This window comes from Aptenodytes patagonicus, chromosome 1 (assembly GCF_965638725.1).
Source record: "Aptenodytes patagonicus chromosome 1, bAptPat1.pri.cur, whole genome shotgun sequence".
Taxonomy (NCBI): domain Eukaryota; kingdom Metazoa; phylum Chordata; class Aves; order Sphenisciformes; family Spheniscidae; genus Aptenodytes; species Aptenodytes patagonicus.
The window spans coordinates 56,677,271-56,689,881 of record NC_134949.1 but is presented as its reverse complement, the minus strand read 5'-3'; the positions used below and the strand labels follow the sequence as shown (position 1 = coordinate 56,689,881).

The window sequence follows — 12,611 nt, the reverse complement described above, 5'->3', positions numbered from 1 at the left end:
CCAGTTTCTCTCTACTGGAGCCCACCCATACTGGGCTGTACACACTCCCAGCACAGCCTTTAGCCATCTCCTGCATTGCCACTGCCACTCTCCGGGCCGGGAGCAGGGACACGGGACGTGCCCCAGCGGGTCCCTGTGGCTGAGGGAGCAGAGAGGCCTGGCTGTGGTGTGAGAGGCGGAGAGCAGAGGGGTCCCACAGAAAGTGACCCCCAGGGGCAAGGGGGTATCTCCTGAGCATCGCGTCAGTGCCCAGTTGGTTGTGGTGGACACCCACCGTCACAGGGAGGTGGTGTTTAGGGGGCCCTTTCGCTGCTGCCCCCACGGCCATTCAGCATTGGAGCTGGGATGGGGCTCAGGTGGGCAGGGGAGTGCTGGGGACAGCTCAGCAGGGCTCCCGAGGCCTGGCATGCACCCCGCTGCTCTCCAAGTCCCTGGAAAGGGCTCTCAGCATCCCCCTGGCACAATGTGCCCATGCACATGGGCATCCTCCCACACCCCTGCACCCCCTGCATCCCCCCAATCCCCTCCATCTCCTGCACCCCTGCATCCACTGCATCCCCCTGCGTGCCCTGCATCCCCCACCTCCTACCACATCCCTCACATCCCCCTGCATCCCCCTACATCCCTCTGCATCCCCCTGCATCCCCCGAATCCCCTGCATCCTTCCATCCCCCACATCCCACCAGTCTCTATAACCTCCCACATCCACCGCATCCCCTGCATCCCCACATTCCCCCACCCCAGACATGTATGCGGGTTACGGGGAGCTTACAATTACCCCCAACCACCCTAAACTGTAAATGAGGACATTCAGGGTTTACCCTTTACCGGCAGGACTCCCCACAAATATCCCTGTTGGGAAATGCTGAGGAGGGATCCAGATTCAGCCCTGCCACTGGACCTCGCCGGCCAATGCCGGCAGTAAGCAGCTAGTCATGACTATTGTCTCTGTGGTTAGAGCTGATTAAATACATCTTAAATGACTCACTGGGGAATTTTTATTGTTTTTTTAATAACTCATGGTGTCACTACAGGGCATGAAGTTTGCTTCGCCGAGTTTGTTTCCCCGTTTCCTTGTGGAGATAAATAATTGAGGAGCTGAATAGCAAACCAGAAACCCAGAGAGACAGTTACCGGGAATACGTTGGGAAACGTGACACCCCAGCAGCATTTAGAGATTTCATTTTTATATTAGCGGGGTGGGGGGGGAGCAGAGACGAGGGAATTTGGCAGGAGGGGATTGAGAGGAGCAGGCCTGGGGGGCTGGGGCTGTGGGGGGGCTCTGTGGGGGGCTTGGGAGGGGGGGCGACGGTCTCTTCTTCCCCCTCATCCCAATCCACTGCTCCAGCCCTTTCTGCCCCCCTGCAATAGGATTGCCCAGTGTCAAAACGATGCTCCCTCTCATTTGGAATGCCTTCAGCATCTCCCACTGCAAATAAGCCAGGGCCACCCTCGGGGGGGGGCGATGATGGCCACGAAGGGCCAGTGAGGGTGACCGGCCATGGCTGTCCCTCTTATGTCCATCCTTTGCCCCTGCGCTGGTCCAGGGAAGGGGACTGGGCCCCCTCCACGAGGGCTGTGGTCCTTGGCGGACACCCCTGGGGTTGCTCACTGCATCTCACGCCTGGGGATGCTCACGGAGAAGGCAAACCTCTTAGCTAGGAAAACAGCATTAAAAAAAAAAGAAAAATTATTCAAACACTTGAATTTACCTGATACCCAAATTTACCAGTGCTGCGTTTAAAGCACCTGCTTTAAAACTACCCTAACTTCATGAAGGAATTAACAGCCTTGTAAATTCTTACCAAAAATATTATTATTATCAAAGAGTAAGAATTGCAGGTTTTTCTGGAGGAAGAAGAAGATGCTCTTTTGCATGTCACCCCCACCGTAAACGCCTATTTAAATTGCCATCCTGAGCTTGGTCTCGGCCACAGCTTTTGGCTGCAGGTGCCTTCATCCTGGAGTTTCACCGCTCCGCAAAATGCCGGTGCTTCTCAAATCAGGAAGCGGCATCTGGGTAGCGGGACCCAGTCAGACTGCAACCCTCAAAGGGAAGGAAACGAGAAAGACATCTGCATCATTGAAACCTTTCAAGATGGGCTGGGGGGGAAAGGATGGGGGAATCTCCTGAAAAAAATCCCACGTGCTCTTCCCTGCCCGCAGCTCTCCTCCCAACATGCCTCCCGTGGCTGTCACCCAAACCCCCACGCTTGCCCATCGATCCGGGCTCAGAATAGCTCCCGCCAGCAGCCGGCGAGCCGCGGCCGGCTGACACCGGAGCCACTGGATGAAGGACATGGGACGTCGCCCCCACAGCACCCCGCTGCCAGTGACCCCCCTCCCCCTGCACCCCTCTGGCTGCACCCTGGGCTCCCAGCACAGCCCCACGCTTGGAAAAAGGGGGAAAAAAGGGGTAATAACATAAAGCGGGTGGAAGAGAGGAGGATGCAACGCGGGCTTGTAGCAGGGCGGGCTGCGCCATGTGCTCCAGCTCTGGCACCAGCCACCTCACTGCCTGGCTGATCCCTTTGGGGGGGGTCCAAAAGTGGACCCTCACTTTTGGGGGTCTTCCACATCCCATGTCCACTTCCACAGCCCTTTGGGAACGGCACGATGGGGCAGCCAACCTCCTGGCAGGAGGAGAGCCCTGCATCCCTCGGAGGTGTCCCCGGTGGTGGGTGAGTCGGTCCCTGTCATGGCAGCGCCTTGACAGGAGCACAGAGGCTCTCCCTGCGCAATCTGCTTGTTGCCACCGATCACTTCAGGTGTCAGATGGGGTTTGTGTCACTCGGCAGGGCTCTCCCCCCGCTTGCTAGCTGGGACTGGGACAAAGAGCGGGTTTAAAATGATCCCACTTGCTGTGGGAGGTGGGGAAGTCACCTCCTGAAGCCCAGGGGATGTGCAGGTTTGCTCTACGCCTGCCTTGGGGCCTCCTCTTGGAGCATCCCCTGAGTGGGGCCAGGCTGACGCCATGGCACAGGGCTGAGCATCCTCATCCATGAGGCTGAGCATCCTTCCCACCCGGCATGTCCCTGTCCCCGCATCCCTGGGGTGCAACAGGGGACAAAGGCCTGGGCACCCTGAGAGCATTCGGGGCAGCCGCCGGGGGCAGTAGGGGGGTTTCCCTCACACCCCCCATGCCCCACCCTGGCCCCTGGTGCACCCGCAGCCTGGCAGGTGGCTCTGGAGGCAGGTGGCATTGCACTGGGGCTCGGGGAAGGAACAGGGTGAAAGGTTTGGAGGGGTTTGGCTGCAGGTGGGGTTTCGCCAGGGAGGAGAAGCTGAGGGCATTGTGGTCCCTGCCCGACCGCTTTGGTCCCTGAGGTCGGGTTTTGGGTGCTCCCCTGCAAACTCTGGGGCGGTGGCCTTGCTCCATGGTGCCGGGGAAAGCATGGGGTTGTCCCTTCACCTCCCAAAAACAGGGCAGCCCTTTCTGCCAGGGGAGCTGCTGCCCACTCACCACAACCCCTCAGGGCAGTTTTTGGCTGTTCCCCCCACTTATCCCCCTGGGAAACTGCTCGCCGAGCACAGCCAGCAAAGCGGGGAGCAGCGGGGGCGGCCCCGGGGGAGAGCATCAGCCCACGAAGGCAGCGAGGAAACCCCCTCCACACAGGGCACCCGGGCGGGCACCGTGCCCCTTGCCACCGCTCCCCCGGCACCCTAAAACACCTGGAGATGGTGGGGTGGGGGGAGAAGGTGGCCAGTGCCACGTCTCAGCGTCTCCCCCTGGACCAAAGCCATCCCGACACTAAGCGAAGGAAAGGGAGGCTGATCAAAGCCAAGTGGTATTTTTTTCCCTTTTTTTTTTTTTAATCTTTCCTTAAGTGTGAACACCATCTGGCTCCCCCAACTCTGTCAGCGCTTCCAGTCCCCAGGCAGCTTCACTCTTCTTAATTACTGTCATTAGGCAGTGGGTAGTGATTAGGGAGGGATGCTGATGAGCAGCATCAGGAAGGCCGTGGTCCCCCAACAGCCTCATGCAGGGGGCCAGGCGGCGTCTTCTCCCCAGCCCGGGGCCTTTTCCAGCTGGGGAGCTTGGCAGGTAGCACGGTAGTTTCTTTTTTGGTAGAGGCTGATGGGGAGGGGCTGGAGAAGGGAGGTGCTGGCTGGCAGGTCCAAGTCCCGGGGCATCCTCGGGGAGGCCTGACATCGCTGGGAATGGGCTGCTCTGGGGAGCAGGGCGATGGTAGAGGTACTCAGTGCTGCCAGGGGAAGAAGCAGCAGCTCAGTGCATCCCGCTCTGCCTCTGGTTGTCCTGCCACTCCATGCCTTCTCTGCCCACAGGTGTCCAGCCACCAATGACCTTTCCTCCTGGGCAGTCCAGAGGCCATGGTGATGGGCCCGCAGCCAGATCCACCAGCAGTAGTTTTTCCCAGGCAGCCCAGAGGCCATGATGATGGGCTGCGTGGCTGAACGGAGTCAGGTCCTGTCACCCTTCTGTCTGGCCGAAGTGGGGCTGGCCACCAGCCTGCCTGGCCCTCCCCGGCTCCCCTTGCTGCATTTGGGCATTCACCCTCCCATGCAGCTCCCCAGCAGTGCTGCAGCCATGCAGGACAGCATGCAGTGTCAGTGCCACCTCGTGGCAGGGGCCCCGGGCCTGCTGGCCTCTCATCGTCACCCACAGCCTCCCATGGGTGTTCCCCAGGGATTGCAGGGGCACCCACATGTCCCTCTGCCATGGCTGGCACTGGGAAGCGAGTGGTGGGGAAGGCTCCTGTGGGGCGGGACAAGGTCCACGCCCCACGAGTGGGTGATGGGGTGGCCACACAGCCCCAGTCTTCTTGCAGCAAGTGGGGGAATCGGAGGCTGTACCCAGAGACGGGCGGTCCCTGTTGCACGTTGGCCATCGGCGTATTGCTTCGTGCATGGGATAAAATGGTGCCCACCTTACCCTGCCTGCCCTGCCTGCTGTCAAGGTCCAGCACCCACAGAAAGCCCGTGGAGGGGCAAGCTGGGTCTGTGGGGGTCTGTGGGGGGGTGCTTTGGGCTGGAGTAGCTGGGCCTGTGGGTGAATTATCAGGAGACTAAACTGGTGGGTGAACCAGCAATGGGAGGAGAAAGGAGACAGTGAGGATGAAGGACCCAGGCAGGGAGGCTGGTGGAGGAAAGCCGAGCACTTTGGAGACTGGGGAGCCTGTGGGATTGAGGAGGGTTTGGCAGACATGACCAGCGGCTGCAGAAGAAGACCCTTGGTCAGGGTACCCCCAGTGCCTCCCTTCCCTGTGCCACCACGCTCTGTTGGCCAGCTGGCTCCTGCCTTTAGGAGCAGGGATGAAAACCACCCCCCCATCCCTAGGGACACCAAGGCTTCCGTCCTTTACCACCAGCATCATTGGTGGGACTTGCAGGAGCTCGAACACCCACGTGACCTCTGTCACAGGGGGGTTGGTGGGCTTGAAATGGCTAGTGATACGCCTGAGGTGGTTTTGCAGCGAGGAGGGTTTTAGCCATGGCTCCTTCCTCTTTCCCCGGGGTTTCCTCAGACTTTCCCCTGGCTCTCTCCGAAACCCTGTGCCCCTGTGGCCAGGTGAAGCCCGGCCTCGCCAGCCTTTCTAGGCAGTTGTGCAGGCAGTGGGGCGGGCGCCAGGCCAGGGAGGAAGCACAGCTCCTGCCTCGCAGGGGGAAGTGAGAAACTGCTGTGGAAAGTCAAAGACGGGCAACACCCCCCACCCCCCCCACCCCCCCCCCCGAAAACCACTTGCCCCACTCCCCATCCCATCAGCCAGCTCCCAGGGAGGCCGTGCAGGGATGGAGGTGGCTGGGCTCAGCTGGTCCCCAGCCAAGCAGACGGCTGGGTGCAGGGGACGTGCCAGTGAAGCCAGTGCAGAGGGAGCCTCTCCAGCTCAAGGCCCTGCTGTACCCCCGGGACCACCGTGCTGGAGACCCCTGAAGCCAGGGGAATGGGGATCAAGAAGATGTCTCTCCATACAGACCTCTGAGCATGCATTGGCAACAGGTTTACTTTATTCTTTAATTTTTACAACCATATTTTTCATCTCCGTTCCCTCTGCTCTCCATGCAGACAAGACGGACAGCCCCCTGCCCTGTACAAAGGACAGAGAAGCGCACACAGAGGGATTTGCAAATCTCCCCCAGGTCCAGGCAGGAAGGCTGGGCGGGGGGGGAGCACTGCCCCACCACGCTGGCAGTCAGGCAGGCAGGACACAGGGAAGATGCCCTGCACGACATAACAAAGAGGGGATCCGAGGGGCACTCACCAGCTGAGGAATCCAATGTGGATCAAAATGCCGCTTTTGTGAGCTGCAGATGCTGGCGGCGTCCCGTAGAGGAGACGCCTGGTTGAAGCTCTAGCAGAAATGAGAGCAGAAGCCCTTACCTGAGCTTTTTCAGGGTAAGAAAGAGGGGCTTTTTCAACAGGATTTGTACGGGAGTTTCTTTTTCAAATTGCCACGTCTCTCAGGATGGGTGGAGCATCCACAGGGCTGAGCCACGGCAGTCACCGGGTGGGAATCGGGAGAGGAGCCCAACAGTCCTGCTCCGTTTCCCTCTCGCCCCCATCTCCCGTGAAGCAGGTTGCTCTGCCTCCCACGAACAGTCCTTCTTCCAGCACCAAAACGTCCCCTGGCCTGGCTTTGGCTCTTTTCCCCACTCCAGATGCACAAAGGTTGCTCGAAGTCACTTCACAGGCCCGCATGTGGAGCATGGGGATGAGGAGACGCTTGATTCATGCTGCGGGGATGCCCCTCCTGCGATGGGCAGCACAACTGCTGTGGATAACTGGGAGCCCAGCTCTGGAGCCTCCACAGCTCCTGCCGGCGAGCCACAGGTGCCTGGAGCCCCAAGGGACAGTTGCTGGGCACATGGACCAGCCCCTCTGCCATCCCCAGCTCCGAAGCTGAGATGGGGATCCATCCCATCCTGGGCCATGTGGAGCCTCAGCTGGATGAAGGATCACCTCTGCCAGCGTGTTTAGGTCTGGGAGAGGAGTCGTGGTGAGGAATTTGGGCCTTGGCACCTGTGGCAGCTCCTGTGGTTCCTCTTATGGGACGGATGCCGTGAGTCCGGCTCCAGTGCCATGGCAGGGGAGAAGAGGGAGGTTCACCCTTCAACAGCAGCGTCTGGTCCTGCAGCCCCAGAAGAGAGCTCAGGCTTGGGTGGAGGGTCACCTTCCTCTCATCAGAGGGACATCCCCTCCGCACAGTGCCACTGGGTGACCCTACTGTGAGCTGTGGCCCTCAGTGTCCCATTGGCGCTTGGCAGCAGTGCTCCCACACTTTTCTTGGCCACCTCTGCTCGGTCCCTGAAGCCTCCCAGGTGAGAAAGCCACTTCGCCAAAGGAAAAGCTCACCTGGGCTGCCACCGAGATGGCACTTCATGCAAATAACCCCTACCAAGGCACTTCTAATTGCCTGATCACCCCCTCTGGGGCCAGCAGGATTTCTCACCCAAGCCATTGGCCGGCTCTGTTCAGCCAGGGGATCGGCTGCTGTAATTACTTGGGAACAGCAATCCCACACTAACAAGTTTGTTTCCGAAGCAGAGCCCTTCCTGCACAGTAAAGCCACTTGCGGGCAGGTGAACAAGACCATCTACAGAGAAATGCCTTGGACCAGCAACACTGGCCAGCTCTGGCACACAGGCAAAGCCTTGAAGACACTCACATGAATTAAGTCATCCCGCCTATGCTCACATCACTCCCTGCCTGGTTTTGCGTGGCGTGGAAACATCCATCACCAGGAGCCCTGTCATCCCAAGTGACACACGGTATTTCTGCAGCCACAGTGAGCTGAAGTGACGGTTGTCTGGGGCTGCAATGACAAGCTCATGGAGCATCTCTAGACCAGCAGTCTCCGTTGCCTGCCCCTGGTCCTCCCTGACTTCAGTGATTGTAGGTCAGAGCAAAGACAGCTTTTATTCCCTCCCTCTACCCTCCCTTGCTCCCTACTTGGGAAGACGGACTTGTTTCTCATCCCCTGGGTACCCGGCTGTGGAGGGGGTTCCCACGACTGCCAGTGGGCACCTGCCATCATGTGAGAGCACCCAGAGGCAGGAGAGACATGGATATAAGAAGATATGAGAAGAGGCGGGGGCAAGACTGTGAATGGAGCAGATGCTGGATGTGCCTTGCTCCATATGGCCCCAAGCCTCCTTTTATTGAGGTCAGCAGCAAAAAATGAGCTAATGGCAGCGGTGTGGGACTTGATCCTAATCTAACTCCCTGCTTCCCTGTCCATCTTCCTCCCCCCCCCGCCCTTTCTGCCATTCCAGCCCTGTGTCCCCAGGAATCGCCCATCCAGCAGCAAACCTGTCCTGGCGCAATGGCAGCCTCACAAACGGCACAGCAGCCCCTGCCACAGTCTGTCCTTGCTGGCCGTGTCTCCTCTGCCTGCTCCTGACAGCACGGCTGCAGCAGCTGTCAGCAAGTCGGCGTAACTCAGCGTGATCCGCTTCGGCTTCCTCCAAGCGCTTACAGGTGTAACTTGGGACTCAGCACAAACGGGAAAGTGGGAAAGGGCAGTCATCTTAGAAGGCTGATCTTGCTCAAGGCAAAACCTGGTCCTCAGACAGCTCACATCCATGCAAGGCTTTGCCCACCCAGGTGACAGGCTCTGGGCATCCACAGGGAGCAGGTGGAGCGCTCCAGCCCCGTTCCCTCCACCCTCAGGCTCTATCGTCGCCGGCACAGTTCTGGGTGGTTTTGGTGGTGACCAGGGCTGTAGCCCCCAGCTCGGTGGCGGGTAGCGGGAAGCCATGGTTGCACTCCTTGTGCTGGGGGTACACGGTGGAGAGCAGGACAATGTCGCCGTCGGTATCACCCCGGCAGCACGGCCTCCGCTTTGCCCCAGCTTTCTCAGGTGGCCCCAGCATCTTCAGGCCTCCATTAAGATGCGGGCATGGGGCTGGGGCCGCGGCGGCATCTCCCTTTGGCACGGCAGGGTCTTGGCAGCCCGGGCTGGGCAGGGGACTGGCAGCATCCATGTTTGCTGGGAGGGGGCAAGAAAAGGGGTTACGGGGCTCACAAACTGGGGCCAGGCAGGTCCCAGGGAGAGGGTCCTGTCCCTGAGGACACATGGAGGGGAAGATGGAGCTGGAGCAGGAAGAGTCTGCAAGGTCCCCACCGCACCCCTCCTGCTGCAGACCTCCTCCTGCTTACAACTGATGGGTTTTCTCCCCCCTAAAAAACAATAGGGAAAGGCAGAAACTTGCACTTGCACTTCGAGCCCTCTCGCTAAACCCTGCCAGTGACAGAGCAGCCCGGCCCTTGGCGGTTCGCCCTCCCCGACCGCCTCCCGCTTAAAAATAGACTTGTTTACATGCTTCGAACACAGGCGCGTGCCGCCGGCCCCAAGCCTCCTGCGACTTTCCACGCATCCAGTGCCACAGCAGTGGGCTTGCCGGGGTGCAGCCTGGGGGGGGACAGGGGGGGGACAGGGACCAGGGCATGCGGCAGGGGAGTAGCTGAGGGGTGCCTCCAATGCTCTCCATCATGGCCGGACCTCTCTTGCCACTGGATTTCTCCCTCCTCTTTCATTCTTGGTATTTTTCCCAGGCATGTGCGTCACAGGCTGTCGCAGCCACACTTGGTTTAACGGAAAGGCCCCAGGTAATGTCCCCCCAGTCTGAGTCACCCATCCAGCACTGCCGGCGGCACGTGGGCAAACTGGGGCATGAGGACTGGCTGCCCCTGGCCCTGCCACTCCCCAAGGGTGCCCACCTGGGCAGTGGGGCGGTGGTGGGTGCCAGCATCCCCCGGGGTGGCCCCTCATGGGGGTCCCGGGGAGCCATACCCCCTGCCCGGGGTTGGGGAGGGGTGAAGCCAGGCGAGACCATTTCCGAGAAGAGTGGCCAGGGTTGAGTCAGCGCCAGGGCGGGGGTCCCCAGGGGAGAAAATGGCTGCCCAGCCCCTGGCTGATGCCCCAACAAGATGGGCCATCATGGGGTACCATGGCCTCACCCCACTGGAACTACCCTGCCAGAAAAGGCTCAGCCCCGTCCCTCACCTCCCAGCCCTATTTTTGATGACTTTGGGGATGACCCCATGCGGTGCTCTTGCGTCCTGCTGATGGGGCTGGCCCTGACACGGTCAGGGTCTTTGGGGTGCGCGTTGGAGTGTACCGGGCATCCCAAGCAAGAATGGCAAGCTGGGCCGTCAACACGGGACCCCCATTTGCAGTGCCATGGGGAGACACTCCCTCTGCAGCCATCCCCAGATGTCCGCTGCTGCCCCCATTCCGTCCATGGCCCTCCGGCTACTGGGGGAGAGGGAGAGGCTCCTCACCAGTGCCCTGTATGTGTCCCCCATGGAGAGGGGATGGTGCCAGCAGGTGCTTTAAGCAAGTGAAGGCACAGGGAGACCTGGCAAAGGGAGGGATGGTTCAGCAGGGTCGCACTGGCAGTCAGGTGTAGGCATGTGTTCCCAGGGGACGCGGGACACCGTCACTCAGGGGGCAGCTCAGCTGCCTCGAAATGCCCTGGGGTGCCCCTGGAGCCTGTGTCGAGGTGGAGGAGCCAGCCTCGACAGGGATGCACCTCAGGGGAGCTGGTGGCAGGTGATCCCATCTGCCCTGGGGTCCTCAGGGTGCTGTGACAGGGAGAGCAAGAGGTCCCCTACCTTCAGTCTCCTCATCTGCCGCCTTCCTCTTCCTCCTCCGCTTCCCCACTTTGCAGGCCAGGAAGCCCCAGAGGGCGGCCAGAGCCAGGATGAGCCCCACCACCGCCGGGACCCCGAAGATCAGGAGGGTGCTGGGCAGGTCCACTGAGGGGAGGGTGGGTGCCAGGGCGGAGGTGGGCGCTGAGCGGGCGGGCTCTGCTGTGGGGCGAGATGCCGGCAGTGTCAGGAGGGGGAGAGCTGGGGCGAGGGAAGGAGGGCAGCAGTGTTACCCACCCATCTGTCCAGCCTCAGGGCTGCGGTGGCAGGGAAGGAGAGTGGCTCTTCACCGCTACCCACCCACCACCCACAATGAACCGTCCCCCTGCCTGACGGGACCCTTGTCCTACCTGCTGCTGTTTCTGGCTGGTGGGAGATGAGGGTGTCCTGCTCTTCCCATGGTCACCCCTGGGGCAGGCTGTGACCCCCACACTGAGCTGGATCATCTCTCTTCTCCCCGCACTGCATTCCCCTCACTGGAACTGGCTGCCCTCTTCCTCTCTCCTCCTCCTCCTCCAGGTGAAGGCAACGCTCCATCCTCCATCACCATCCGCAGGAGAAGGTCCCCTCCACCTGCCCACCCGCGGGGTGCCACCAGCCCCCTTGGCCCACCACCGCCCAGCCCTGGGGAGCTCGGTCCCTGGCTGCCCTCGTCCCCTTACTTGTGTTGTCCTTGAACAAGTCGGAGCACTTGACGCAGGACCTGGTTAGGAGGTCGAAGCACTGTGAGGAGAGGCAGGAGAAGGCAGCAGCAGCTTTTCCTGATGAGGACATGGTGGAGTGGGAGTGAGAGCCTGGCTCCCGCATGGCACGGCGGCGAAGGGGCTGCTTGAGTGTGAAATCGCAGCGCCCCGGGGCCCGTGGCAGAGGGAGATACAGTCTGTCAAGCTGCGTCGTCTCCCCTGGGGCTCGAGATCGCTGCGCTTGCCCTGGGGCGGATCTTCACCGGGGAGGAGGAGAGCAAGCGCCCAAGCCCTACCCCCGCCTGCCCATGCAATGCGCCCTCGAACTACCTCTCTTCTCCAAAATATGATTCTGAAATCCTGCAGCCCCTGGCATACCCCAGCCATGCAGCGCCCCGTGCCCAGCGGCATGGTGCCTCAGCCCGACGGTGTCACCTCCTCGGCCCTCACCCTTCCCCAGCCCACCTGTATGTTGCCCTCAAGCCCAGGCATATCCCCCAGCCCGCACCCTCCCTTGCTGGCTGGCGAAAAGCCCCCTCAGCATCCTCTAGTGCCTCCAGGAGACTTTCCTGTGCCCAGATCTTTACAAGACCCCATCCCAGGGCTATGGATCTGGCTCGGATGGAAAATGCAGAAAAGGACCAGAGGAGAAAAGAGTGCAGGGGCACTGAGGTTTCCCCTTCTCAAAGCTCCCACTGCCCCCAGGACATGGCCTGTTAGTGATTGCTGTGTGGGCAAGCCAACTGGTGTGTGTTCTCCATCCCTACTAATGATGGTGCTCTCCATCACCTTGCTGTTGCCATCCTCTCCATCCCAGACCTAGACCCGTGGCAAGGACCCTCCCAGCCTTTCGGCACTGTGTCTCATTCTCCGGGATTCAGATCTGGCTCTGCTCAGTAACTGCCCAGGGCATGGGCAAAGCAGGTCACACCAAGCAAGTCTGGTCCCCATACCCTTGGAAGGGACTAAATAAACCCTTAATGGTCTTAGGTGTTCCTGATCAGGAGCAGGAGAAACGTCTTGCCACTGACACCCGCACATCAAAGCCTGATGCTTGAGCTCTGAAGTGGATAAGTGATGGATTTCAGTGCTGTAGGTGGCTCTTCTCCATCCTTACTAAAAAAAAGTTACGTCCCCTTTTTCTTCACCCCATAGGAAAGAAAGGGACCAGCTACAGTTGCTGGCTTGCTCTCAGCTGAAGGAAGCAGCACAGGAGACCTGCCCTGGCCAGGAAAGCCCTAATGGGTTTTTACTACTGCAGTCCCATCCTTGCAGCAGCTATGGCCTCTGGGCTCTTTCTAGTGAGGTCTCTGCCC

At 60.3% G+C, this 12,611-nt stretch overlaps 1 protein-coding gene across 1 annotated transcript; it reads right to left on the bottom strand.

The window, feature by feature from the left end:
- Nucleotides 1-8,625: 8,625 nt before the first annotated feature.
- Nucleotides 8,626-11,419, bottom strand: TNFRSF13C (TNF receptor superfamily member 13C). Its single transcript, XM_076328699.1, has 3 exons — nucleotides 11,275-11,419; nucleotides 10,577-10,813; nucleotides 8,626-8,948 (listed from the first exon to the last, which is right to left on the bottom strand). The coding sequence occupies exons 1-3, from the start codon at nucleotides 11,417-11,419 to the stop codon at nucleotides 8,626-8,628; spliced, it is 705 nt and encodes a 234-aa protein (XP_076184814.1).
- Nucleotides 11,420-12,611: the final 1,192 nt, after the last annotated feature.

Excerpts from the sequence above, each read along its gene's own strand:
- TNFRSF13C (XM_076328699.1), bottom strand. The coding sequence starts at position 11,419 with ATGCGGGAGCCAGGCTCTCACTCCCACTCCACCATGTCCTCATCAGGA. Across the intron at positions 10,814-11,274 it reads CTTGTTCAAGGACAACACAA|CTCTCCCCCTCCTGACACTG; the intron begins GTAAGGGGACGA and ends CCCTCGCCCCAG. Across the intron at positions 8,949-10,576 it reads GGCAGATGAGGAGACTGAAG|CAAACATGGATGCTGCCAGT; the intron begins GTAGGGGACCTC and ends GCCCCCTCCCAG.